The sequence below is a fragment of the Mytilus galloprovincialis genome, chromosome 4 (assembly GCF_965363235.1).
Source record: "Mytilus galloprovincialis chromosome 4, xbMytGall1.hap1.1, whole genome shotgun sequence".
NCBI lineage: Eukaryota > Metazoa > Mollusca > Bivalvia > Mytilida > Mytilidae > Mytilus > Mytilus galloprovincialis.
The window spans coordinates 33,662,019-33,689,371 of record NC_134841.1 but is presented as its reverse complement, the minus strand read 5'-3'; the positions used below and the strand labels follow the sequence as shown (position 1 = coordinate 33,689,371).

Below are 27,353 nucleotides of genomic sequence, written 5' to 3'. Positions count from 1 at the left end.
TGTCTGACTTATTAACATATCTATAATCAAACTCATCTTTCAGATACACTGAAACAATCCCCCAACAGCTTTCGATATTTCTGTATCAGTTGTCACAGAATGAAATATTTGCCACTGAACATTTATCAAGTATTAATAAATTGATAATGTTTTTGTATACTTTCAAAATTTGAGGATATCAGTGTCTTGTGTATATATATATTATATAAAGTCTAAATCTGTAAGTTTTAAATTGTGAGACAAGACAATGATTTAATTTTCCCGAGTGAGGCAGGAATGTAATACAAACAATGAATATGATTCTCGTTGAAGTAAACATGGGATATAAAGGTGAAAAAAACAATTTAAGACCAATCCTTTGCTGCTTCAGTAGAAAAAGACTATTCGGCCGGAATTTTAGTTGAAATATTAACAAGAGCTGTCAAAAAAAGAGAGAACGTGAAAATCGCCAGTATTGAACTTGACTTCCATTTTGTCATCAGTAACAATAAATTCACATTCAAAAAGCTTTTGAACGAAACCGCAAGGTGTGAATGTTTTATAACCACTGGCGGATCTAGAAATTTTCATAAGTGGGGCCCCACTGACTGCCTAAGAGGGGGCCCGCTCCAGTCACGCTTCAGTGATTCCAACCAATTTTTTTCCCAAAAAAGTGGGGGGGGGGGGGGGGGGGCTGGGCCCCCTAAATCCGCCTCTGATCACCTTTAAAATTTAAAGACGATACCGGAATGTTTTGGAATCGAACTGTGTAGTACACTGGCGGAAGAGGGTCCAATTTAAAATTTATAATATTTATATTCTATAAGTTGTATTGCTTACGAATAAAAGATTATTATAGTCTATGTAATTTTTTTCTTATTTCAAAAAGAAGATCTATTTAATTTCATGTTGAGCCGGGTGGGGTGTACTTATAAATCAGTTCAGAAATTGACTTTGAAATCATGTATAATTCATTTGGATCCATGTTAACAAAAATTGAAAGATTGTCTTAAAAATAAATAGATGGAATCGTGTGTATATGTTCCAGATCGTATGAGTATTTGGACCGTACGCGTACGGTCTGGCCTTGAAGGCATAAAACTTTGCTTAGTGCTCGGAGCACAAAAATCATGCTCGAAACATGAAATCCAGCAATTTGATTGGTTGATTTTCGAGTCTGAGTACAAAAACCATGCTCGAAAGTTTTATGACCGTGAGGCCTGGACCGTATGCGTACTTTTTCAAAATACTCATACGGTCGGACCGTACGCGTACGGTCTGACTTATATTAAGAAGTTGGTCAAGTTTATTAGATACAAATGCATATAACAGATCAACATAACTTAACTCTCAAATTGATATAAAATAGTTCAACTTTAATTGAAATAAAAACTTTATACTTTAACTTTTTAAATTCACGCTAATTGTAATTTAAAATCTGTTAATCTCTTGTATTAGCATGTCGATCCGTAATACATTAATTGAATTATGATCACCGAAATTGAAGATATCAACGTAAACATAATGTAGGAAGACAAATGTTTTAGAATATTTAGCAACTTCACAAAAAAATGAAAATGCAAAGGAACATGCATGAACTGCAAACATGATATGTAAAATATATTACGTAACTTGTGTCACCATAAGGCGAGAGTACCAAAATAGAATTCAAATATACAATTAAACAAATATTTAATTTCAATTGTTTGTTTGTTCATTTTATCTGCATCTAATTGTAATAATAACAATTTGTAAAACTTAAAATAAAGATTGTGATAAATGATTGTATAAATTTAACCCATATGATCCAATAACATGTATAATCAGTATAATCATCTCGTACTGGACCATACGCGTATAGTCATACGGTCCGACCGTACGCGTATGGTCGGATCATACTGACGAGTATACGTATACGGTCCGGACCGTACGCGTACGGTCCAAATACTCATATGGTCTGGAACATATATATGCATATTTTGTAAATTAAATTATTTCGATTTTATGACGTATTGTTTATTTTTTTATTGTTACACCGAAGGAAAGCAAACAATCTGACTGAATTATAAACATTAATTAGTATTGATGACAATAAAGAACATTTCACGAACACAAAAAAAAAAATCGACAAAAGGAACCATGATATGTTGAAATGTTTTTATTGGTTTGATTTCTGTCCCTGAAGGAAAACATATAATCAGTAAAGCTCAGCTAAACAAAAGAAGGTAGGCTACGACGGCAGCGATTTCGTCCTATAGAGATATGTAAGATGTAAAGACGAGTTTTAATATAATAGTGCACAAACTTTTATATGTAACTTGTTTATTTTTCGTATTTGAGCGCTGTGGTAATATCCCAATCGTCACCGGGTATATATATATATTTTGTTGCTCTTATTTTCTCTAAAGTTTTCTGTAAACTCCACCAAGACCCTCGTGCATTAATGCGTTATTTCCGGACCTGTGTTCCGGAATATTTTCATTCCTGCAACGGTTGAGCACTTGAAGAACATTGTGACGTCATGACGTCATGACACCGGAAAAAGAAACAGTATGGCAAAACTGATTTTCTTTGTTATTTTCCTGGTTTATGGACTGCCTAACATCTTTGCAAGGCGCAATTCAAGAGAAGACTTATATAATGAGTAAGATAAAATGTAGAAAATACTGTATATGTAGATATTTGAGATAATGTAATAGTTTGTTACATTTGAAAAAAAACCTTCTGCTGCGTTAGACTATGAGTACACAAAAGTATTCCGATTCTCCATACATGAATTAACAAACTTAAAGGCTACCGCCCGCATTATATTTTTTAGTCCGGTAACTTTTGGTTACACAAATTACTTTATTTGGTAAACGAAATAATCAGTGAACGTTGTATTCATTATTGCACAAAGAGAATTCCGGAACAAGAACCAGAAGCCTATGGTTCCTTGACCTTGTCCTTGGTAAACCGATGTCGAAAAAACAGTAGCCATACTGGCTATTTTTTTTAGTAATATTAACTATTTACTAGTGTGACAGGAAAAACACTGGGTCATACACAATGCCAATGAAACCAAAGTTCAACCCTTTTATAAAAAAAAAACACTTTCAGATTGATCTTTATTATATAAAAAGGGAAATATGTCACCTTTCAGTTCATTTGAACAAAAAATATTTGAACAAAAACTGGTATATAAACTTATGAGAAGAGTATGATTAAAAATAATATAAGATATTTACCATTATTTTAGCTCAAAAACATGAATAATAGCCTAAGAGCCTTTACATTAGCGGTCAGCACTTTATCTCCAAACCTGTTTGCAGATTAATTATCATTTGCAAACAAAAAAGGGGAAATTTTACAAGAAGCTTAAATTGACATCTTGAAACATTTTTTGTTTTTTATTATTTTCAGAGTGAGACTCTTTCTATATTCCAACAAATGGGTATTTAAAATCATAGAACGTCATGTTTAGGGGTCCCAACCCATAGAGCTACACTTAACTGTCCTTAAACCCAAAAACTTAACCTAACCAACACCAAAATCTAACACTAGCTCAAACCCTGAAGGCTGAAACCTAACCCTAACCTAGAACATTCTATTACCTAACCATAACCATGAATAAATCCTATCTCTTACAGTAAGTATAGGGACCTTCATACCTGCCAACTTTTCAAAATGCCCATGGGGGTTTTGCGTGCAAGATGGCTGTCATAGTCATAAAAAACCTTCGTTTTATAAGCCTGAAGTCATAGTAAAATTAACTGTTTTGTTTAAAATTGTGGACAAAATTGCTCTTTCAAAATTTCAATTTGGAGCCTCCATGGGGGAAACCCCCGCAAATAGTCACAGTTGGCAGGACGCTGAGGTATGGACCTTACTTCAGGAAATGCTGTTAAAGGACGTTTACTGTAATCAAACGAGTCAAGCAATTTTAAAATTTTAAAATTTGTCCTAATGTTATACTGTTACACCATTGTTTTAATAAAATTAACGGTACCAATTTTCTTGCACCAGATGCGCATTTCGACAATACATGTCTCTTCAGTGATGCTCGTGGCCAAAATATTTAAAAACATGCAAAGCTTATATAAAAGATGAAGAGTTAAATTAGGTGAAGGTTGTCAACTTGAACGATCACAACCATATTTAATACCACCGTTTCTTTAAATGCCTGTCACAAGTAAGGTCATAAGAGCCAGTAATCCAGTCGTTATCGTTGGTTGATGTCTATCATAATAGTATTCTTTTGTTTTTTTTGTCCAATTTATAGGGATTATGTTTTCTAGTATATGCGTCCGTTTGTCCGTCCGTTCATCCCGCTTCATGTTAAAGTTTTTGGTCGAGGTAGTTTTTGATAAAGTTGTCAATCAACTTGAAACTTAGTACACATGTTCCTTATGATATGATCTTTCTAATTTTAATGCCTAATTAGAGATTTGAACCAATCTTTATGGTCCACTGAACATATAAAATGATAGTGTGGATGGGGCATCCGTGTACATAGGGTACATTCTTGTTTTGCCCTGTCATAGATAAAGCCATTGACTTTCTCGTTTAAATTGTTTACATTTTGTTATTTCGGGGTCGTTAGTAGCTCACTTTACGGTGTGGTTTCAATTCATTGATTGTTAAAAGCCTATACATCCACGTTATTTGGACTCCGGTGGATAGTTGTCTAATTGGCAATTAAAAAATACTCCTTAATAGCTGAACTGGTCCTCTAACAGATTCAGATTCAGATTCAACATTTTATTAACGTCTCACTACTTGCAATGCATAAATATACAGAGTATATACACAATATAAAACAGACAATTCACAAATATAAAATACAAGTCCCATTCTATTAAGAATTATGAGAGACTGTAAAACAATTTCTATATAAAACTAGTTAAAATACATACGATTATTTAAATAATTTCATTTTAAGAATATAAAAAGGTATTTCTTCTACTTAAAATATCAAAGCAGGTTTTGGCAACCATATCATAACAATTAATGTTTTTAAATAAATAAACAAATTTATCATCATCAGACAAATCATTAAAATATACATTATATTTCATAGCTTCGCTATATAGACAAAAGCGCAAATCTGCATATAAAAGGCATGATAGTATTTCATGTTTTTCGTCTTCTATGTTATCATTACACAAAAAACACACTCTTTCGTCTACATTTTTATTTTCATACCGCCCTGTTTCAATTTTCAACGGAGCTACTCCGCATCTAAATTTAGCAAAAGCACTCCTATATCTATAAGATAAATTTTTAGATAAATATAATTCACTTCCATAACTGTCTTTAAACAATTTATAAGTCCGCAATTGACATCTTGTGTCAATATTCTATTTTGCCAGTTTCCTATATACACTTATCAAGTAAAAATTCTTCTATCTGCGTAATATTTTGTTTACACAATACATTATTTAAATCAGTATACAAATCTAAATTACATTCTTTAAACTTAGACATAATCCTAAAACACCAATTTCTTCTCTTGTTAAGAGCATTTCTATAACACCATTTAAATATTCTATAATTTAATCTATCTGCGCACATTATGTTACATCTAGCCCAGTGTCGAAAAACACAAGTCCACTGCTTAACGCTTGGAGGTCTCCAGCCCATATCCCCTTGAATTGCATCGTTCGGGGTATATTTACCCACACCCATAAAAGACCTGATAGCTCTGTTCTGGACAGCATTAATACATGAAAAATCTCTGGTGCCCCTAATGGCTGCATCATAACTTATTACTGGCCAGACCAGGGTATCAAATAGTTTAGTAAATGTACTGTACTGGAAACCTCCATGGGCGGCTTACTCTTTACAATAATCAAACTTAATGCCCTGTTCGCTGATTTTGCTACAGCTTTAGCCATTACATCATAATTTAAAAATTCAGTTAATACTAGTAGTAAACCGAGATATTGATATTGACATCCAGTCGCGTAGCTAGGTCATTTTTACGTGTACGCCCGAACCTTGGCAAGGGATCCGAGGACCCCAAACAGGTCCATGTCAAACAATTGCGGGTAGTGGGTTAGAGTTAGGGAGCTAAATCGCCGGAAACCAACGAGTTTTAGAGAATGGATACCATTCCTGTTATTAAAAACTCATCAGTAGCAACATACTTAGATTCTAAAGGGTTTATTAGTTATGTTAAATTATTCATTTTGTTAATTTGAAATATAATGGTAATTGGATTTAGATAAATTGTCAAAACCAGTAATTTTAAAATATGTTTAAAAAGAGCCGTGGGGTAAAGCACGCGACCAAAATTAAAAAAATTGTGTCCAAATTTCGTAAATGAACATGTAATAATAAATCTTCAGATATGTTCAGGTGCAATACTAAATATCGTAAAGGGTTCTGTTGAACCCTGGTCACAGTCCTGTCTGGGATTTTCCCCGCAAAAAATTGAATCCATTTATCAGTCCATTACAGGATATTTTTTTTTAAATCGAACATTTTCTTTAGATAATTTTTCTTAATCTGGAATATTAGTTTCGGCCCAAGTTTCGTGTCAAACTTTAAGGGTTTATGCATTTTTTATGTTAAAAAAAAGCAATACAGTCAGAGTCTGTCAGTATCATACTGAAAAATGAGTAAACAAATTCACTTTCAAAACTTTGCTTCAAACCAAAATATTAAAAAATGCTTGCATTCTGCTAAATTTTCATTTAATTCGATTTAACAAAGAATTTGTTGTGTAAAAAATGTTACCCCCAGACTAAAACTATTAGTACCTGTTAATTTTGTCAGTAAAACACGAGAAAATAACTGTATAAACAATATTATGCTCTCAGTCAGTTTACTCATTTGACCACAAACAGTTTCTGTAATTTCGTAAAATTTTACAAAGGTTTGGCAATTAAAGTTATTGTTATTTAAAAAAAAGTTAAACATACTGAACTTAAATATTGACACTTCTGACGAAATTAAGGATTGCTATGTCTTGCTTTGGCGTCATAAATATGTCACATGCTCGACAAAACTGTAAACCAAAGAATCTCCGAAGATGATGAAGTGCTTTAAACAAAAGGGAAATGAGTACAGAACTCACAGTATAGAGTCAGACTTGACAGAAAATAAACGAATATATATATAATATGATACCATTTGGCTGAAAAGTAAATTTGATCCGCAATTACAAGCCAATGAAGAAAGAATTATAAAGCTGATGTGCTTCTAACAAGTTCTTTTTATTTTCTTTTGATTAAATTATTTTTTTTTATCAAAATTCAAGTGTACGCCCGGGCGTTTTGACGTAAACTTAGCTACGCGCATGACATCTACTGGATCTTTTTGTCTGAACATGCATGAAATATTTGCCACAGGACGTTTAGCAACCAACAATCAATCAATCAATTTACTGGACCAAATATATGCCCTCAAACTTTATCTGAATATTTCGTAGTGAATCTAGTAAGTTTAAAATTGCCAAAAAAAAAGAATATTAGGGTAATATACAGTTTTGTCCTATATCTTAAAAACTATTTAATTGTTGAGCGATTTTTATAATATAGATACCGTCATAAGATGTAGAAATGTCTGAAGTTTTATTGTTTATTTGGTCATAACTTTTGTGAGGGATGTTTTCGTTATCTAATCGGTAGAACACAAATGCTGATTTTTACAATTTTAATTTGGTTAGAATGCATAGCAAACTTTTACAGAAATATTTTTTTCTGTGTTCACCTCAAAAAATAAAAATGAGCCTGAATAATACCAAGGCCATATAAACAATTAAACTTTGAACATTTCTACATCTTATGGTATCTATATTATAAAAATTGCTCAAACAGTCACTTGGTAATATTTGGTATAAATGATAGTCACATTTTCTGAGTGAGAACTCACTTTTGTCAACTGACTGTAGTCAGCTATAGAAGTCCCCGAAATGTCAATGTAAAACAATTCAAATGAGAAAACTAACGGCCTTATTTATATGAAAAAAATAAACGAAAAACAAATATGTAACACTTAAACAAACGACAACCACGGAATTACAGGCTCCTGACTTAGTTTAAAAATTAAAGCAAAACTGACATAAGGTCAAAATGAATTGATCTGACAGCAGGTCGAAGTTTAGCTCGTGACTTTTCAAAAAAATGTTGATGTCAGATGACCCATTTAGAGTTGTTACCCCCAAAATGTTTTTTGTTGTTGAAATTTTCACAAATTTACAAGCCTGTTGGCTTTTAACTTAAAAACTTATTATAGGTCATCTTACAACCTTCAACAAAGAGCAAAACCCAGACCGAATATTTTTTTCTGTAAAAGACCCCGAAATGATGAATGAAAAACAATTACAATTCAGACGAGAAAATGATTTATATACGAAACAATAAACAAAACAAAAAACAAATATCATATATGCAGCTGCCCAGCAAATCTAGTGTTGTTACCTTGTAGCCAAACCGTCGTCTAAGATGGGCACCAGCAGGGGAATAATTTTTAACATAAGACCATAAGACCTATGTAAAATACATACAATTGCTTCTTCTAGAAGAAAACTGTCAGAATGGAATGAAACCTAACATGGCGTAAATGTTTAATGTTATGAGGTTCTGATGAAGTCAAAGATCTGTACTCAATATAAAAAAGAAGATGTGGTATGATTGCCAATAGTCTTTTTGTTGGGATGTAAAAGTACCCAGCCACGTCCACTTGTATTTGTATTCATCTGATGAGTTTTCAACTGATTTTTACTGTTCGTTCTTATGTTGTACTGTTACAACACTGTCCCAGGTTAGGGGAGTGTTGGAATCACGCTAACATGTTTAACCCCGCCACATGTATGCATGTATGTGCCTGTCCCAACCAAGTCAGGAGCCTGTAAATTTTTTCAGTGATTGTCGTTTGTTTAAGTGTTACAAATTTGTTTATCGTTCATATTTTGTACATAAATTTATGGAAAGCCAACGGGGTCAAAATTCTTACTTCGTAACTTGCCAATTTGTAACTTGTAACTGTGTGATTTGTCAATTTGAATATTGATGTTATGTGACTTGTCGATTCGTAAATTGTCAATTTGTATATTGATGTTTTGTAACTAGTCGATTCGTTAAATGTCGATTTGTATATTGATGTTTTGTAACTTGTCGATTCGTAAATTGTCAATTTGTATATTGATGTTTTGTAACTTGTCGATTCGTAAATTGTCAATTTGTATATTGATGTTTTGTAACTAGTCGATTCGTAAATTGTCAATTTGTATAATATTGATGCCCCCCCCCCCCCCCTAAATCCGCCTCTGAATTTTGTTGAAATTTGCATGTCATATAAAATAAAAAAATCATTTGCAATAAATTCGTAACAATATAATCCTAATTTCCAATTGACAAACCCTGTTGTATTCCGCCTGGCTCTTCTGTCGAGCAGTCAGCCAGGATCCCATGCTACCAATTTACTCTAAAAATGACACAATACTTACCCCTGAGCCAAACCCCAAATCAACTAAAATCAAAATTTTTCAAAAAAGTATCACAAAGTAACTACACGACTGATTTATATGAAATAAATACCATAAGATGTAGAAATATTTAAAGTTTAATTGTTTATTTGGCCTCGATATTATTCAGGTTCATAAGAGCTGGATACACAAGATAACAAGAACATGCCGCCTTTTTTTCATCGTAGCTTATCAGACTTATTAACGTAATATAAAACACATTATTGACTGTATTTCAGACATATTCGTCTGACTGTGATTGGGAAAATGCTTTAAAAAATTTCGCACATTACGTTTATGTTCGACTAAAGATGTTTATGTGTTTACCCTCTCAATTCGAAACAGGAAATCGATCCACCCATGACAGAATCATGGCCCAAGAGGACTCTGTAAAATATTAAAAGAATATTGAGATTTGGAGTTGAGAAAAACATTATTTTTAGCATGGAACTCAACGGAAATCTCTTAATATACCAAATGTCGATAAAATACACACTGCCAATGCCCACATTTTCTTATATCTAAATATTGCTAAATTGAGTTCCTTTTATCCAATTGTGTTATATTGATAAACGACCAACAAAATTTCATATTTATTGGTTTATGCCAATTGGAATTTAACCAATTTTTATACTCTTTTTGCTGTTTGAAAGTTTTCTTTAATATTGCTAGATGAGTCCATGTCATGAAAGAGGAAAGGCCGGTTAACTTCCATTTCTTACAAACATATATTTCGTAAACTTAGACTGTTTTTTGTGAATTCCGTCAGAAAAATATTTTATAAACATTTTAACGTTCCAATTGATATCTTATAGTGCGTCTTTCTATGTTGAAAGGTAGAAGGTTTGGTACCATCAAAATTCCACTGCAAATGTGTGCACATGTCCTAAGTCAGGAATCTGATGTACAGAGTAGTTGTCGTCTGTTTATGTACTTCATACGTGTTTTTCGTTTCTCGTTTTTACATAGATTAGACCGTTGGTTTTCTCGTTTGTATGGTTTTATACTAGTAATTTTTTGGGCCCTTTATAGCTTGCTGTTTGGTGTGAGCCAAGACTCCGTGTTGAAGGCCGTAACCTTGACCTATAATAATTTACCTTTAAGATATAGGATGAAATCGTGTAATTAAACATTACATAGTGCATTATTGACGGACACGTTTAGTCGGCTGCATGTATTTGATAGACGAAATATTAAAGTTTTTAACTATAGCTACTTTAAAACTGAATTTACGATTAATCAATTGCATGTCATTTAGCTCAGCGACAAATATTTGGTATAATGTCAATCAAAGTTGAAATGAAGTGGATGTTATTAATATTGCAGGCAACCACACGGTCTTCAACAATGTTAAAAAACAATACCACTAGTGGCTTATAGAAGGCCACAAATGAAAAATGTGAAACAATTCAATTGAGAAAATTCATAATACTATATTTTGCTTATTCATACTCGTGTACATATATAACAAATAAGTTCAAATACGAGATGGGATTGCTTGAATATGAACAGGGATAATGGCCCGGATTATTCATCAATATTTAGTATCAACTTGATTGATTTCCATATAGACCTTTTAAAATTTTTTTTTTAACTTTCCGATTCATGACATTATTTGGTATTTTTATCATTGCATGCAGCATATGTATCCAGCTTGAAATTTTAAAGGGATCAGCGTTTTGTGTTTGAAGTCTTGACTTTTTCGGATTTAACAGAATAATTTGCCAAAATGAAGATCTTACTACGCTTTTTTCAAAAATTTAACAAAAAGTATGGGTCGCCGTGCTATTTTTCGAGCTATGAGTCGTTGAAAACTGCCTAAATTTGGTTAGTTTGTTCATGAAAAACACACATAAGAGTGCATAAAAAAAATTCTATGAGATAGAATTTTGAAATAAATTGCGAGAAGATAGGTTTCATAATATATTTTAAGAAAATAAAAAGAAAACATGGTGTCACCGAACTTGTTTTCTTGCCATAAGTAAAAATAAAAAATTTCCCTATTTATAGTCCAGTATAAATTTTGTACTAAAAGAGTTATCTCCCCTTAAATGGCTCATTTGAAGAAAAAAAATGATTTTAAAAACCAAAAAGCTTGATATTTGTTAAAATATTTTGAATAATACAATAAATTTACAAGTTAGATAAACAGTCTAACCATTAAATTGCAAATCTGTTTCCAAATTTGTTGATTTGGGCAAATAACTAGACCGATTTTGTACTGTAATTGTACAATCCAAGATGGCGGTACTTTAAACGGATATCACAGATCAAGTCATGAAATATCCATAACCAAATTTAAGAAAATAAACTGACGAAACAATATGTTTTTCCCAGTGTTCGACATTAATTTTTGTAATTTAACTTAACCCTTTCCTCCATAATGACACCTTTTGACTCCACCCCCTTTACTCCATAATGACGCCTTTCGACGCCTGTGTAGTACCTCAGTTGAAACCCTATTACTACAAATTGTCTGCATCAGACTTAATCAAAGTTGTATCCAATATGAAAAGGATATTCACAAGAATATCTGACTTAAATTTATTTGATGAAAAAATATTTTTGGCAATGCATTTTTATACCTGAAAGCATATTTTTCAGAATTTTATTGAAAAATCCTATGCGAATCAAGTATGCAAAAAAAATATTTCCATTGAGGAAAGGGTTAGAATGATATTGTCGATAACAGTATTTTCTAATTCTCTGTGCGATGATTTACATTAAAAAATCCAAAATGAACACACAATTTGCAGGTGAAGAGTACTGAGTACAAGGAGTATAGGTACTAAAGTTATTTTCATTACAAGATACGGGAAATACTTTCTTTCATACTGTTTTTTGTATTTGCTATGTTTTTGAAATTGAGGTTGTTCTACAGAAATTTATACATAAGGAATCTCGTGACCCATCTCCAAGTTAAGAAAGAAGAGGTATAGGCTTACATTAAAAGACACAATAAATTTTAAAAAAAATCCTATTAGAGGTCTACAAACATATATGCATTCGATACACAATCACATCTATATTACTTCATATAGTATATAGTTCCGTGTCGAGACGAGTTAAGATAATATTAAGCCAGTCTTCTGAGTTTATCCCCAAACATTAGAAACAAGAATAAAATGTTCTTACATGTAATATTTATATATAAAAAAAAAGACTACTGCTAACATGGTTCATGAAAAAGCACAGGACAATGATGCGAGGTTAAATATCCCATCATTACTCGCCTCCTTTTGTATCGGTAATTGTTATATCAAAATATTACTTATAGAAAAATAAAAGTTCTTGAACATGGGAAAAAAAACAATCATAAAAGAGGGACGAAAGACACCAGAGGGACAGTCAAATAGATTTTTTTTTATCACATATCTATTTGTTTATCAGGTTAAATTCCTCCTTGAACAATTATCTTTTAATGGTGATATAAACACAATGTGTTTTGTTCTGAAATTTGCCATATATATTTTTTACACAAATTGGTTTGCAATACATTATTAGTGTTCACATCTGTAGAGAAAAAAACCCACAATCAAATATAAAGTTATGACCAAATAAACAAATATACTTCGGACAATTCCGTGTCTTTCAACACATGGTTTGGTAAAATCCGCCCATAAATACCGTAAAATATTTTTTTAAATATGTTATGATATGAAAATGTGTAGCCAAAAACTGTAGGTGGAAAATACGTATTGCATACTTGCTTTACAAATTGCACAGAATTTTCAAAAATTTATCAGTTAACTTAAGTTTCATGAATCTCCTTGCTGAAATCAAGATGCAACTTTGTATAGAAAGATTTTAATCAGTCAAAAAAGCAATATCAAAATGTTCTCCTGGGCACCGGCTGTATGAATGCCGATCGCGTAGAAAACAACTAAATATAATTCAATATAAAAAAAAACGTCAAAAAAGACGACGTCAAAAGAATTTGGCACTGGCGACGTCAAATTGTTATTGCCTATTTGCGACGTCGAAACGTTGATTTTTAAAAATCTGGCATCAAGAGTGTTAACCCATCAGATAATGAAAACATCCCTCACAAAAGTTATGACCAAATAAACAATAAAACTTCTGACAATCAGCTAGCTTACGCGTATGAGTACATGTATAATTCCCGCGGTTCTATAATAATATCCACTTAGTCTCAAAATATGCATAAACATGTTTATGAATTACTACGGAAGCGTATTAGCGCCACACATTTTTTTTTTTTATTTTTCTTCCTATGTTTGCGTTATTACGCAAACCTTTGCGATATAACGCAAACCTTTGCGTTATAACGCAAACCTTTGCGTTACAACGCAAACCTTTTGCGTTATAAGGCAAACCTTTGCGTTATAATGCAAACATTTCTTTTATCTTATTTCTTATTTAAGATTCAAAGGAAACAGTAGTTATTAATGGAGGAGGCTGGATATAATAAAATTTATCACCTTTGTAGTAATTGCAAAGTAAACTGCTTGAATAATTAGATCATATCAATGACTAATAATGAGCAGAATAATATAAGAAGATGTGGTATGAGTGCCAATAAGAAAACTCTCCATCTAAGTCTCTATTCGTAAAAGTAAACCATCATAGGCCGAATTACGGTCTTCAACACGGAGCATTGGCTCACACTAAACAACAAACTATAAAGGTCCACAAAAACGATATCCAAGTTACTACTAGTATATATATTACAAAGAAAATTGAGTAAATTGAGGTTATATCTAAGAAAAAAATCAACCCTGCTAATATAGCTATAACCGAATATAAATATACTTCCAAAGTAAGCTCTCGTTTGAGAACTGTGTAAAGTAGGTTACATTCAAACAAGCTACCCTTTGGCAATAAATGTATAGAATGAAGATGTTTTATTAATAAAATTATGTTCTCTCTATTCAAATTGCTACCCAAGCATCTTAAAAAATACTTCATTATATTGAAATGAAAATTCAATGACTTTCTATCAAAGAATCTTGATCATATTCTGAGATTTAAAAAAAATGTTTCCTTATTAATAATTCATTTTAAAGCAGAAAGATCATTTTGTCTATTTGACTTGGAGGTTTCACAATTGTATGACATTATTTTTGATCTTTCAATTTTAATATGACTATATACTATATATATTTTCTTGTTAAATTATATACTTTTCTGATGCACAAATCAGTCTTAATTTATGTATAATTGCACTTCAATTAATCCATTATTCCTATGCATATTTATTATAATGATTTGGCCTTGTATGTATGTTTCTTTTTTTATCTACTAGTAAATCAAATCCGAAATGAATGACAGACGGACATATATACAAAACTTAATGAATAATTGAAATAAAGATGTTTGCGTTATATCGCAAATGTTTGCGTCAAACGCAAAGGGTTGCGTTATAACGCTTAGGTTTGCGTTACAACGCAAACATAAGAAGAAAAATTAAAAAAAAAATGTGTGGCGCTAATACGCTTCCGTAAATTACAGCTTACAAGTAATTTTTTTTATCTGTACCTGTACAGAGAGTTTCAGTCCTAATCTATTCGGTGTAATTTAACAGATATATCATGTTATGGAGGGGTATTTTCAAAAAAAAAATTTAAAAATTAATCCAAAAGTCACTTTGTGATATGTTTTTGAAAAATATTGATTTTAGATGAAATGATAGAACATTTTTTGAGTGGGAACTCAATTTGTCCAATGTAGTTTTTGCCATAATCAATTCGTAGAACAGTGTCAAACGCGTTTCTAAACTAAATAAACGTACCAAAAAGTGTGTTTTCCAAATGAAATCTATAATTAATTATACAAGTGCATGTAACACTGCTGTTGCATATCCTTTTCAAAAAACCAGCTTGATTTTCTGATATTCATTGTAAGAGGAATTTGAATTATTTCATTCGCACAATATTTTAGTCTAGAATTTGTAATATTAGAAGTAAATAATTGGACCATTCCAGTTAATTTCTGACAGGTGGGGACGGATGGGGAGAAATATTTTTAAACAAATAGAAAAAACATCACGAAAAACTACCTATCAGATGTAGAGTTTCTGTTCATATTGGGTGGATGGGCTTTTATGGGAAAATGACCTATCTATTTACTGCTGCAAGACCCTCAGAAGTTTCTTTGTGTATAATTGTACGTGTCAGATGAAAAAAAAATTACACCCCTAAAGCCCCAGTCCCACTAGACCACGATCGCACCACGCTCACCGCGATCTAAAAATGAATTCAGATCGTGGTGAGGTCGCGGTATGAGCTGTATGAAAATGTAAATTTTCGTTGCTTTCACGATACTACTACGTCCTCATTACGCTTTTACAACGACCCCGCTACGATTATACCACGTTCTCACCGCGCTTATTCTGCGACCTCACTACACTTATCAAGATCTTTCTACGCTCATCACGTTCTCACTACGACCATACCACGAGTTATCCGATTGCAACACGATCTTACCATGCTTCTACTGCGATTATAGCACGTTCTTACCACAATTATACTACGTTCATACTGCGATCTTTAATACTACTTTCTCAGCAAAAACGTCAACATCGTGTTCCATATCAATACAGTTCCGTTCTTTATATTCCTGATTAATACGTAGATTTCGCGGAAACAATACAGTCATGCCACCAAAATTTACTAGTACACCTGGGTGTGGTGGTGGGGGTTGATGCAGAGGCAGAGGGAGCTCTGATAGTTACGAATCCTGTTCAAGCAGAGATGTAAGACTGACCAATCCAACCTAAATTACAACCTATTGCTGGTACATCAAGCTCAAATGACAATATTTTAGTGAACGATAGCAGAGATGACACAGATGTGTCAATAGATATAGGAAGATGTGGTATGAGTGCCAATCAGACAACTCTCCGTCAAAGTAACAATTTATAAAAATAAACCATTATAGGCCAAGGACACGGAGCCTTGGCTCACTCCGAACAGCAAGCTATAAAGGGCCCCAAAAATTGCTAGTATAAAACCATTCAAACGGGAAAACCAAAGGTCATATCTATATAAAAACGAGAATCATGGTTGAGCAGTTAGAGAAAATGGACAAGAAGTCTTAATTACATACAGACAAACAGAACCTGGAGAGATTTATTATATTTTATGTGAAAATGACAATGAGAATGATGGTCGTAGTATGAACGTAGTCAGGTCGTAAGAAGAGCGTGATAAGGACGGAAAGGCTTTAAGGGCGTGCTAGAATCGTACTTTGATCAGCGTGGTGTAGTCGTAGTGAAAGCGTAGTTGGGTCGCAGTGAGAACGTGATGGTCGTTGTTAGGTTGTGATAACGTCGCTGTAAGATCGTAGCGCAGTTTCTCCGAAAAGAATTACGCTTTTGCTACGCTCTCGTTACGATGGTACAGCGACCTTTGTGATCTTACTACGATCTTAGTGCTCTCGCACTACGCTTCTACTACGACCTCATTTCGCCACGACCGCACCACGATTATGTTCAAAGTTGGCCACGCTCATCACGATCTTGAAGACCTCCCCACGACCGTGATACGACCATACTGTGATCTACCCGATCGTAGTACGATCATCAAAATTTATATTTTTTTCACAGATCGTAGTGCGATCGTGGCCTAGTGGGACTGCGGTATAACATGTATAAATTTTACACCCCTCAGGAAGGACCATCCATCCTTCATACTTTCGAATTTTAACTATTGTCCAGTAATTTGGCACTACTGTAGTGAAAAAAATTCTTTTAAAATGGAAAAAATTCAAGAAAGAGCTCTAAGATTCATTTATGAAGATTATGATATTCCTTACGAAAAACTGCTAGAAAAATCTAAATTACCATCTTTAAGAATAAGAAGAATAAAAACAATTGCAATAGAAACATTTAAAATAATTAACAAAAAAAGTCCGAGCTACTTTCATGATTTGATTGATATAAAAATTAACAAGTATGATTTAAGATCACAGGAAACAGCAGTACTCCCAAGAGTTCGAACTACTAAGTATGGCTTAAGATCGTTTCGCTATAATGCTGCACAAATCTGGAATGAGCTACCGAACCATTGTCGAATGGAAACATCTTTGGACAAATTCAAAAAATTGGTACAAACATGGATCCAAGTAACAGCTCATGCCAGTGCAGTGCATGCATATAGTGTTTATGCCTGTTTTATTTTTACTTTTATTTTTTGTGTGATTATATGATTTGTGCAATATTATTATTAACTTGTGCTATGTTTTATGTGTACTATATGCTTTTAACTTATATATGTCATTTATGGTATCTTACTATTCATTATATGTTTAAAATTGTGTTGTTTTCATGACTTTTGTATGTGTATATTGTATTGTGTGTGTGTATTGTATTTTGTTATTAAGTCGATTTGAAAAGCTCACTAGAGCTTGTGTTATGTAGTTTATTGAATATCGACTCTAAATAAAACTTTGAATCTTGAATCTTGAATCCCTTTTTAAATAGCAAACATAGCTGGAATGGCCCATTTACCCAAACAGCTGATAAATGAAATAGCTCTAAAATTATCAGGGTCTATAGGGTTGCCTTTATTTTTTAATAAGGGGTAATTTAAAATAAATCATTAAGTATTTGTATATTTTAATCAATATGTATTAAACTTCAAATCATATCTAGCTAACTTTATAGTATTGAAGGCTGCCAAAATGGTTTTAATATGAAGGTGAAACGTAGGGATAAATTCATGTAATAACGTGACGTTACTTTAATTTTGGGATACACACAATATAAATATGCCCATTAAGTCCTTTAGATTCTGAAACGGCAAATTGATGAAAAAACAATTCCTTCATTGCATGCTCTGTGTTCATTTAGAGCATGACATGAAGGAATTATTTCGATTTTAATAGGACATATACAGTATTGTAATAGGTTGAAGCTACGGGCACCGAATGGGACTCTTGTGGTTTTGTACAAAATTCAATTCTGTCATAACAAAATCATTTTTGTCTTACAAAACTAGGTAATACAGACTTGTTTTATGAGAACTTCAATTTTGTGATGACAAAATTCATTTTTGTCATGACAAAAGTCAATTTTGTCAAAAAGGTATGCAAATATAAACTTATTTGCATACAAAATTGACTTTTGTTACCTGATATGGAAATTAAAACACAAAAGTCAATTGTGTGAGACAAAATTGACTTTTGTGAGACAAAATTCAATTTTGTATGCAAATTTGTTTAGTTTGGATTCTGTGAACTAATTTGCATACAAAATCGACTTTTGTGAGACAAAATTGACTTTTTGTGAGACAAAAGTCAATTTTGTATGCAAATTTGTTTAGTTTGGATTCTGTGAACTAATTTGCATACTAAATCGACTTTTGAGAGACAAAATTGACTTTTGTAAGTCAATTTTGTCATTTTGTCAATTTTGTCTCACAAAAGTCAATTTTGTCTCACAAAAGTCAATTTTGTCTCACAAATGTCAATTTTGTATGCAAATTAGTTCACAGAATCCAAACTAAACAAATTTGCATACAAAATTGACTTTTGTCGCCAAAGTTTCAAATTAGGTAACAAAAGTAAAGTCTGTGTTACAAAAATGAATTTTGTCATGACAAAAGTAACTTTTGTCCACTGAAAGATAATTTTGTATGACAAAATTTTAAATTTGTAGTATGCTACAAATTTTGTTAAACTGAACTCATTTTTGTTGAACAAAACTCACTTTTGTCAGTACAAAATTGAATTTCGAGTACAAAATCACAAGAGTCCCATTCGGCGCCCCGTAGAAGCGTACGAAAATACCTAAAAATGTTCGGCTGTTCTCGTTTCCTCTTAGTGGAGTCTGTACATTACTTTTTCTTATTTGATAAGTTTAAAAACTAAAAGCAGGGTAAATATATGTTGTTTGACAAACATTTTTATAATAAAAATATATTATATGTTAGCTGCTAAAATGTATATATTTTATTAGAATAGCAATGACGACACTGAATAAAAACAGCAAACGTGTGCGCATGTGTCAAACATATTGTGTGCTAATTTGAACACGGCTTTGTAAAAATAAGGATGCTATTTTAGAATCAAGTATAAATTCATCTGAATCACAAGTTCAGTCCATACATAATTATAATTCAACCGACTCATAGCAATCCTTTTGTGAACTCCTTCATTTTGCATAGAATAACCTCTTTTTGGACATGGTAACCTAAAAACATCTAATTTTTATCTAGGGCCTTCATCATACCAGTTTATCAATCATATGTTCCCTCTTTCAGATGGCCAGGATACGGACTACAGGAAAATCTTCTACGACATGCACGCACAGCCAATGGTATATCTTCGGCAGGTCCAAAGAAGCCAACGACTGGTAAATCTTCGGCAGGTCCAAAGAAGCCAGCGACTGGTACACCTGAAAATATCAAATCGCAAGTTTTACAGCTTCTCAACTCTAAGGCGGATGGAAAATCTGAGATAAAAGCGATCGAACCTATAGAGTTTAAAAAAGGACCACCTGTAACCACGAAAGGAAACCCAACAAAAGCACGTTCTACTGGGAAGAAGAGTAAGGTGGTAATAACTAAGAATGGTCCGACAGTCAAAGGCAAGAAAAATAAAACACTGACATCTCTCCAAAATGAGATTAAAAAGCTACAAAAGAAAATAACCCCGAAACCCAAATCAACCACTGTTTCTCAAAAGAAAACCTTAACTAAGGTAGAAAAATCAAAGAATCCGAAGTCAAAAGCAACTTCAACCAAGATAAAAAAGAAAGAAGTGAAGAATTCGAAGAAAATTATAACCAAACCCACCAAAGGAAAATCTAAGTCAGGCACAAAGAAAGTGACTAAAGCTAAGTCAAAGAAGACCAAGAAAGGAAGTAAAAAGAATTCAGGCAAAAAGAAGGTGACTAAATCTAAGTCAAAAAAGAACGGTAAAGTAACTAATACAAAGAAGATAAAGGAAGACACTAAATATAAGAATGGGAAAGAGAAGATTAAAACTAAGACTATAACAAACGTACTTAGTAATAAGTCTGGCAAAAATAAGAATAAAACTAAGGTTACAAAAAAAGGACTTAAAAATGATCCAAAGAAAAAGAAAGTGAATATAAAGATAAACCTTAAAACTGCAGCTACGAAACTCAAAGTTAAACCAATCAGTATAAAATTAAAACAACCAGCAATAAAGAATGTTATTGCTAAGTTAAAAAAAGTTAAAAAGATCGAAACCAAAAAACTTCTTAAAAAGCTTCAGAAAGTGAAAGTAGCTGAAACCAGTAAACTTGATTCGAAGCTTGGGAAAATAAAAGAAACTCAATCTAAGAAAATAAAAGATGAGCCGAAGAAGATACAGAAGGTTGAAACTAAGAAACTAAATAATCTGCTTGATAAAATGAAAAAAGTGGAAAAAGTAAAACTAACCGACAAGCTTCAGAAAATAAAACATGATGAAACAAAGAAACTGAATGTTAAGCTCGAGAAAATAAAACAACTTAAAACAAAGGAACTCAAAGCTGATAGTCAGAAGGTCCAAAAGATTGAAGCAAAGAATATCAAAACTGAGCTGAAGAAAGTGAAAAAAGCTGAAATAAAGAAACTCGATACCAAGCTTGAAAGCATAAAACAGGCTAAAACAGATAATCTTAAGGCAAAACTTGAGAAGATAAAAGAGGCTAAAATATCAGTTATCAAAACTAAACCTAAGAAAAAGCAACAGGCTAAAATAAATAAACTTAACACTAAGTTGGAAAAAATGAAAGAGGTTGGGAAAAAGAAAATAAATGCAGAAGTCAAACAAATCAAGCAGGCGAAGAAAAATGAAATCGTTGCAAAGGTAGAGAAAATAAAACAGGCTAAAATAGAGAAAATCGAAGCTTTACCTAAGAAGATAGAAAAGACTCAAGCAAAGATTATCAAAGCTAAGCTACAGGAAATGAAACAGGAAGAAACAAAGAAACTTGATAACAAACTGAAGCAAATTAAACAAGTCAAAACAAAGGCTCTCAATGCAAAGCTTAATAACATAAAACAGAAGGAAACAAGCATTATCAAGACGAAGCCAAAAGACAAACAACAAACTAAAATTAAGAAACTCAATACTAAACTTAAAGAAATAAAAAAGGCGGAAAAAAAGAAAATTGGGGCTAAACTTAATGAAATAAAACAGGCCAAAAAAAGTGAAATCAAGGTAGAGCTTAAGGAAGTAAAGAAGGCTGCAAAGAAACTCGACACTAAGCTCAAGAAAACAAAACAGGTTGAAACAAAGAAATTAACTGCTAAGATTAAACACATAAAACAGGAAAAAATGAAAGACGTCAAGGAAAAACTTAAGAAGGTAGTACAGGTTGCGAAAATAAAAATAAAATCAGAACCCAAGAAAGTACAGGCAGTTAAAAAAAAAGAACTCAAGGCTAAGGTTAAGAAATTGAAAAAAGCAGAAACAAAAAAAGTCAAAGATAAGATTGTAAAGATCAAGAAAGCTGAAACAAAGAAAATCAAAGCTAAGCTAGAGAAGATAAAAGAGGTTGGAACAAAGAAAATCGAGAAGAAACTGAAGAAAATGGAAAGTAAACCAATTGTTATTAGCACCCCCACCGTTACGGGAGTTAAGAAAGTCAAACTCATTAAGAAAATAAAACAGGCTAAAAAGAATCTCAAAACTGAGCTCAAGAAAGAAAAGCAGGTTGAAACAAAGAACCTTACTGCTAAGATTAAAAATATAAAACAGGATAAAATGGAAAAAGTCAAGGAAAAACTAAAGAAGGTAAAACAGGTTGGAATTAAAAAAATCAGTACAAAACCTAAGAAAGTGCAAGCAGTCAAAAAAATTGAACTCAAGGCTAAACTAAAGGAATTAAAGAAAGTTGAAACAAAGAAAGTCAAAGAAAAGATTAATGAGATCAAGAAAGTTGAAACAAAGAAAATCAAAGCTAATCTAGATAAAATAAAAAAGGTTGAAACAAAGAAAATCAAGAAAATGGTGAAGGAAATGAAAAAATCCCCTATCGTTATTAGTAAAGCTATTACAGGAGAAAAGATAAAGTCATTGACGACTCAACCAATTAAATCAGTGCAACTTAATTCGAAAGCAAAGGATCTAAAATCAGACATCCAGGCAATAATTAAAGGAAAGACATCGGACATCATTAAACCAACGACCTCAAAACTCGATAAAGCAATGAATCTGTCAACAGAAATTGGGAAAATTAAACATCCAAAATCAGAAATTCTCAAAGAAGAGCTAAGTAAATTGAAACAAGAAGTTAAAACAAAGGAACTCAAAGCTAAACTAGATCGAATACAAGAAGTTAAAAGCAAAAAAATCGAGACCAAACTTGAGAAGATGAAACAGGTTAAAACAAAAAAACTCAAGACTGAACTTAAGAAGATGAAACAGGCTGAAACAAAGTTACTCAAAGATAAGATTAAGGAATTGGGACAGGCAAAAACAATGAAACTCAAAGCTAAGATTGAGAAGATGGAAAAGAAAAAAACAAAGAAACTTAAAACAAAGCTTAAGAAGTTGGAAAAGGATAAAATGAAGAAACTTAAAGTTGCGGTGAAGAAATTGGAGAAGGCTACCGAAAAGAAACTCAAAGCTGCGGCGAAGAAAATAAAAAAAGCTAACGAAAAGACACTCAAAGCAGAACTAAAGAGAAAACAAGCTACTGAACAAATAAAGAAAAAGACCAACATTCAGGAAAAGAGTGCATTGAATAAGATGATGAAAATGATTAAAACATTGAAAAGTGAGCAAAAGAAAATTGACGCAAAACCAGTAAATGGCACAAAAGTAATATCTGACATTAAAGGAAAACAAGGTAATATTACGAAGACAAGCATCAAAGAAAAAAAGAAACCTACGAAGAAAGGAGTGGTTAAAATTGTAACGAAAATTGTTAAAGGTAAAGCATTGAGAAAAGATGCTATAATAGGAGAAATATTGGAATCAAAATCAAAGACAAAGACAACTAAAGGTGTTAATAAGGCAATACTTAAAAATATGTTTGGAGGAAAAGCAAATTCTGACAAGAAAAAACCTAAACAGAAAGCAGCGGAAAAATTGTTGAAGAAACTCGTAATAGCAGAAGTCAAGAAGGAGAATGTGCTTGGAAAAAAGATAAAGCCTAGTGCGAAAAAACAACTTTTGAAAGCAATAATTAAGGACGTGAAAAAGATTGTTAAAGGGAAAGCACTGGAGAAAAAAACAACAACAGAAATACTTAAGTCTATAAAAAATAAGACACCTTTACAAAAGGAAATTATGAAGGATGTAAAAAAAATTGTTAAAGGAAACGAACTGAAACAAATCAAAATTGCAGGAAAACCTGTCTCGAAAAAGAAGACACTTCTAAATATGTTTGGGGGGAAATCAAATTCTGACAAGAAAAAACCTAAACAGAAAGCAGCGGAAAAATTGTTGAAGAAACTCGTAATAGCAGAAGTCAAGAAGGAGAATGTGCTTGGAAAAAAGATAAAGCCTAGTGCGAAAAAACAACTTTTGAAAGCAATAATTAAGGACGTGAAAAAGATTGTTAAAGGGAAAGCACTGAAGAAAAAAACAACAACAGAAATACTTAAGTCTATAAAAAATAAGACACCTTTACAAAAGGAAATTATGAAGGATGTAAAAAAGATTGTTAAAGGAAACGCACTGAAACAAAATAAATCTGCAGGAAAACCTGTCTCGAAAAAGAAGACACTTAAAAATTTGTTTGGAGAGGAATCAAATTCTGACAAGAAAAAACCTAAACAGAAAGCAGCGGAAAAATTGGTGAAGAAACTCGTAAAAGCAGAAGTCAAGAAGGAGAAGGTGTTTCAAAAGACAAAGCCTAGTGAGAAAAAACAACTTATGAAAGCAATACTTAAGGACGTGACAAAGATTGTTAAAGGGAAAGAACTGAAGAAAAAAACAACTACAGAAATACTTAAGTCTATAAAAAAGAACACACCTTTACATAAAAAAATTATGAAGGATGTAAAAAAGATTGTTAAAGGAAACTCACTGAAACAAAATATACTTGCAGGAAAACCTGTCTCGAAAAAGACGACACTGCAAAATTTGTTTGGGGGGAAATCAAGTTCTGACAAGAAAAAACCTAAACAAATAGCAGCGGAAAAATTGGTGAAGAAACTCGTAAAAGCAGAAGTCAAGAAGGAGAAGGTGTTTCAAAAGACAAAGCCTAGTGAGAAAAAACAACTTATGAAAGCAATACTTAAGGACGTGACAAAGATTGTAAAAGGGAAAGAACTGAAGAAAAAAACAACTACAGAAATACTTAAGTCTATAAAAAAGAACACACCTTTACATAAAAAAATTATGAAGGATGTAAAAAAGATTGTTAAAGGAAACGCACTGAAACAAAATATACTTGCAGGAAAACCTGTCTCGAAAAAGACGACACTCCAAAATTTGTTTGGGGGAAAATCAAGTTCTGACAAAAAAAAACCTAAACAAAAAGCAGCGGAAAAATTGGTGAAGAAACTCGTCATAGCAGAAGTCAAGAAGGAGAAGGTGTTTCAAAAGACAAAGCCTAGTGAGAAAAAAAAACTTATGAAAGCAATACTTAAGGACGTGACAAAGGTTGTTAAAGGGAAAGCATTGAAGAAAAAAACAACTACAGAAATACTGAAGTCTATTAAAAAGAACACACCTTTACATAAAAAAATTATGAAGGATGTAAAAAAGATTGTTAAAGGAAACTCACTGAAACAAAATATACTTGCAGGAAAACCCGTCTCGAAAAAACAGACACTTAAAAATATGTTTGGGGTAAAATCAAATTCTGACAAGAAAAAACCTAAACAGAAAGCAGCGGAAAAATTGTTGAAGAAACTCGTAATAGCAGAAGTCAAGAAGGAGAAGGTGTTTGGAAAAAAGACAAAGCCTAGTGAGAAAAAACAACTTATGAAAGCAATAATTAAGGATGTAAAAAAGATTGTTAAAGGGAAAGCACTGAAGAAAAAAACAACTACAGAAATACTTAAATCTATAAAAAATAAGACACCTTTACATAAAGCAATTTTGAAGGATGTGAAAAAGATTGTAAAAGGAAACGCACTGAAACAAAATAAAGTTGCAGGATTACCTGTGAAAAAGAAGACACCTTTGCATAAAGCAATTTTGAAGGATGTGAAAAAATTTGTGAAGGGAAAAGCACTGAAACAAAATAAACTTGCAGGAATACCTGGTTCGAAAAAGAAGACAACTTTAAATAAAGCAATTTTGAAGGATGTGAAAAAATTTGTTAAGGGATCAGCCCTAAAACAAAATAAGCTTGCAGGAATACTTGGCTCAAAAAAGAAAACACCCCTGAAAAAAGCAATTTTGAAGGATGTGAAAAAATTTGTGAAGGGAAAAGCACTGAAACAAAATAAACTTGCAGGAATACTTGGCTCGAAAAAGAAAACACCTTTAAAGGAAGCAATTTTGAAGGATGTGAAAAAATTTGTGAAGGGAAAAGCACTGAAACAAAATAAAATTGCAGGAGTACTTGGCTTGAAAAAGAAGACGCCTATACATAAAGCAATTGTGACGGATGTGAAAAAGATGGTGAAAGGAAAAGCACTGAAAAAAAATAAACTTACTAAAATGTTTGACTCTAAAAAGAAGACACCTTTACATAAAGTGATTATGAAGGATGTGAAAAAAATGGTGAAGCAAAAAGCGCTGAAAAAAAATGGGACAAAGCCAGGAGTAAAAAGCGGTGAAAAAAACGACACACTAAGTGTTCTTAAAAAACTTCTTTCAAAGAAACCAGCAGAAATAACAGCCAATAATACTGCAAACACAACGGCAAATGCAATTATAAACAAAGCGACCGGAACAATACTGGAAAAGGGAATTCAAGTCAAGAAAGAAGCCAATTTAATCAAATCTAAAATTGAAAAGATGCTATATCGCGCAAATACGATGAAAAAAGGTGCTTCACCAAAATTAGCGTTAAAAATAGAAAAAATGGCTGATGTAATAAAGGATCAGGTAGACGAAATAGTAACCGAAAAAAATAAGGAGAACAGTGTCTCGATGGACGGTCTGTATGGTGCTAACTCTCCTATGTACTCAAGTCTGATGCATCTGGAAGTTGATCTCCTAAAACTTTTAGATTACATGGAGCATTCACAAGTGAAAATGGGCGACACGTTTCAGTCAAAAGAATTGAAAAAAGAATTGAAAAGTGCAACTTCAAACGATGTGAACGTGTTCAATAAACAACTTGGCACAGTGATGAAGAAGATGCAAGGAATTGATAAAAAGATAAAGGAGGAACACAAAAACATTATTGGATAATGAATTAATCTTTTTGGTAATATGGTTCAGATATATATGGTTTCATTTACTATTGTTTTACTAGGATAAACATTTATTTATTTACTCTTTTCCTTTTTTCTAAAAATGAATTTGACGTAAACAAACTACAAATTGCTATTTTTGATATGTATATTATGAGGGAAACTAGTTAAAAAGATATGATATATCAGTTTCAACTTGTATACTGGATTAAATTATGGCTTCCCTTTTACGGATAATAGTATTTGTGAGACATGAATTTTATTCCATAAGGCAATCCATTAGTTTTAGTCCAAAAGGCGTTAAATGAGTTTTAATTCACTAGGCATTATGTTAGTTTTAGTCTACAAGGCGATACACGAGTTTTAGTCCACGAGGCAAAACATTAGTTTTAGTCCACAAGGCAATACATTAGTTTTAGTCCACAAGGCAATACATTAGTTTTAGTCCACAAGGCGATACATTATTCTTTTTTTCAACGAGGCGATATATTACTGATAGTTTTAGTCCACGAAAAAACAGTTCCACCTAATTTGATAATTCTTACTTCTGTGTTCACTATTTTGTCTGATTTTTTGTTTTTTATTGTATATTGACCCCGCTATGATATACACACAAGATGCGGTATTATGCCAACCACAGCCCAAATGACGCAGACGTTACCATTCACAGGTCACCGTACGGT

General features: G+C 32.4%; 1 protein-coding gene across 1 annotated transcript; it reads left to right on the top strand.

The window, feature by feature from the left end:
- Nucleotides 1-2,478: 2,478 nt before the first annotated feature.
- LOC143071937 (uncharacterized) lies at nucleotides 2,479-26,752 on the top strand. Its single transcript, XM_076246638.1, has 2 exons — nucleotides 2,479-2,623; nucleotides 19,654-26,752. The coding sequence occupies exons 1-2, from the start codon at nucleotides 2,532-2,534 to the stop codon at nucleotides 26,666-26,668; spliced, it is 7,107 nt and encodes a 2,368-aa protein (XP_076102753.1). The 5' UTR covers nucleotides 2,479-2,531; the 3' UTR covers nucleotides 26,669-26,752.
- Nucleotides 26,753-27,353: the final 601 nt, after the last annotated feature.

Coding starts and splice junctions, on each gene's coding strand:
- LOC143071937 (XM_076246638.1), top strand. CDS start 2,532: ATGGCAAAACTGATTTTCTTTGTTATTTTCCTGGTTTATGGACTGCCT. Junction 2,624..19,653: donor AGAGAAGACTTATATAATGA/GTAAGATAAAAT, acceptor TCCCTCTTTCAG/ATGGCCAGGATACGGACTAC.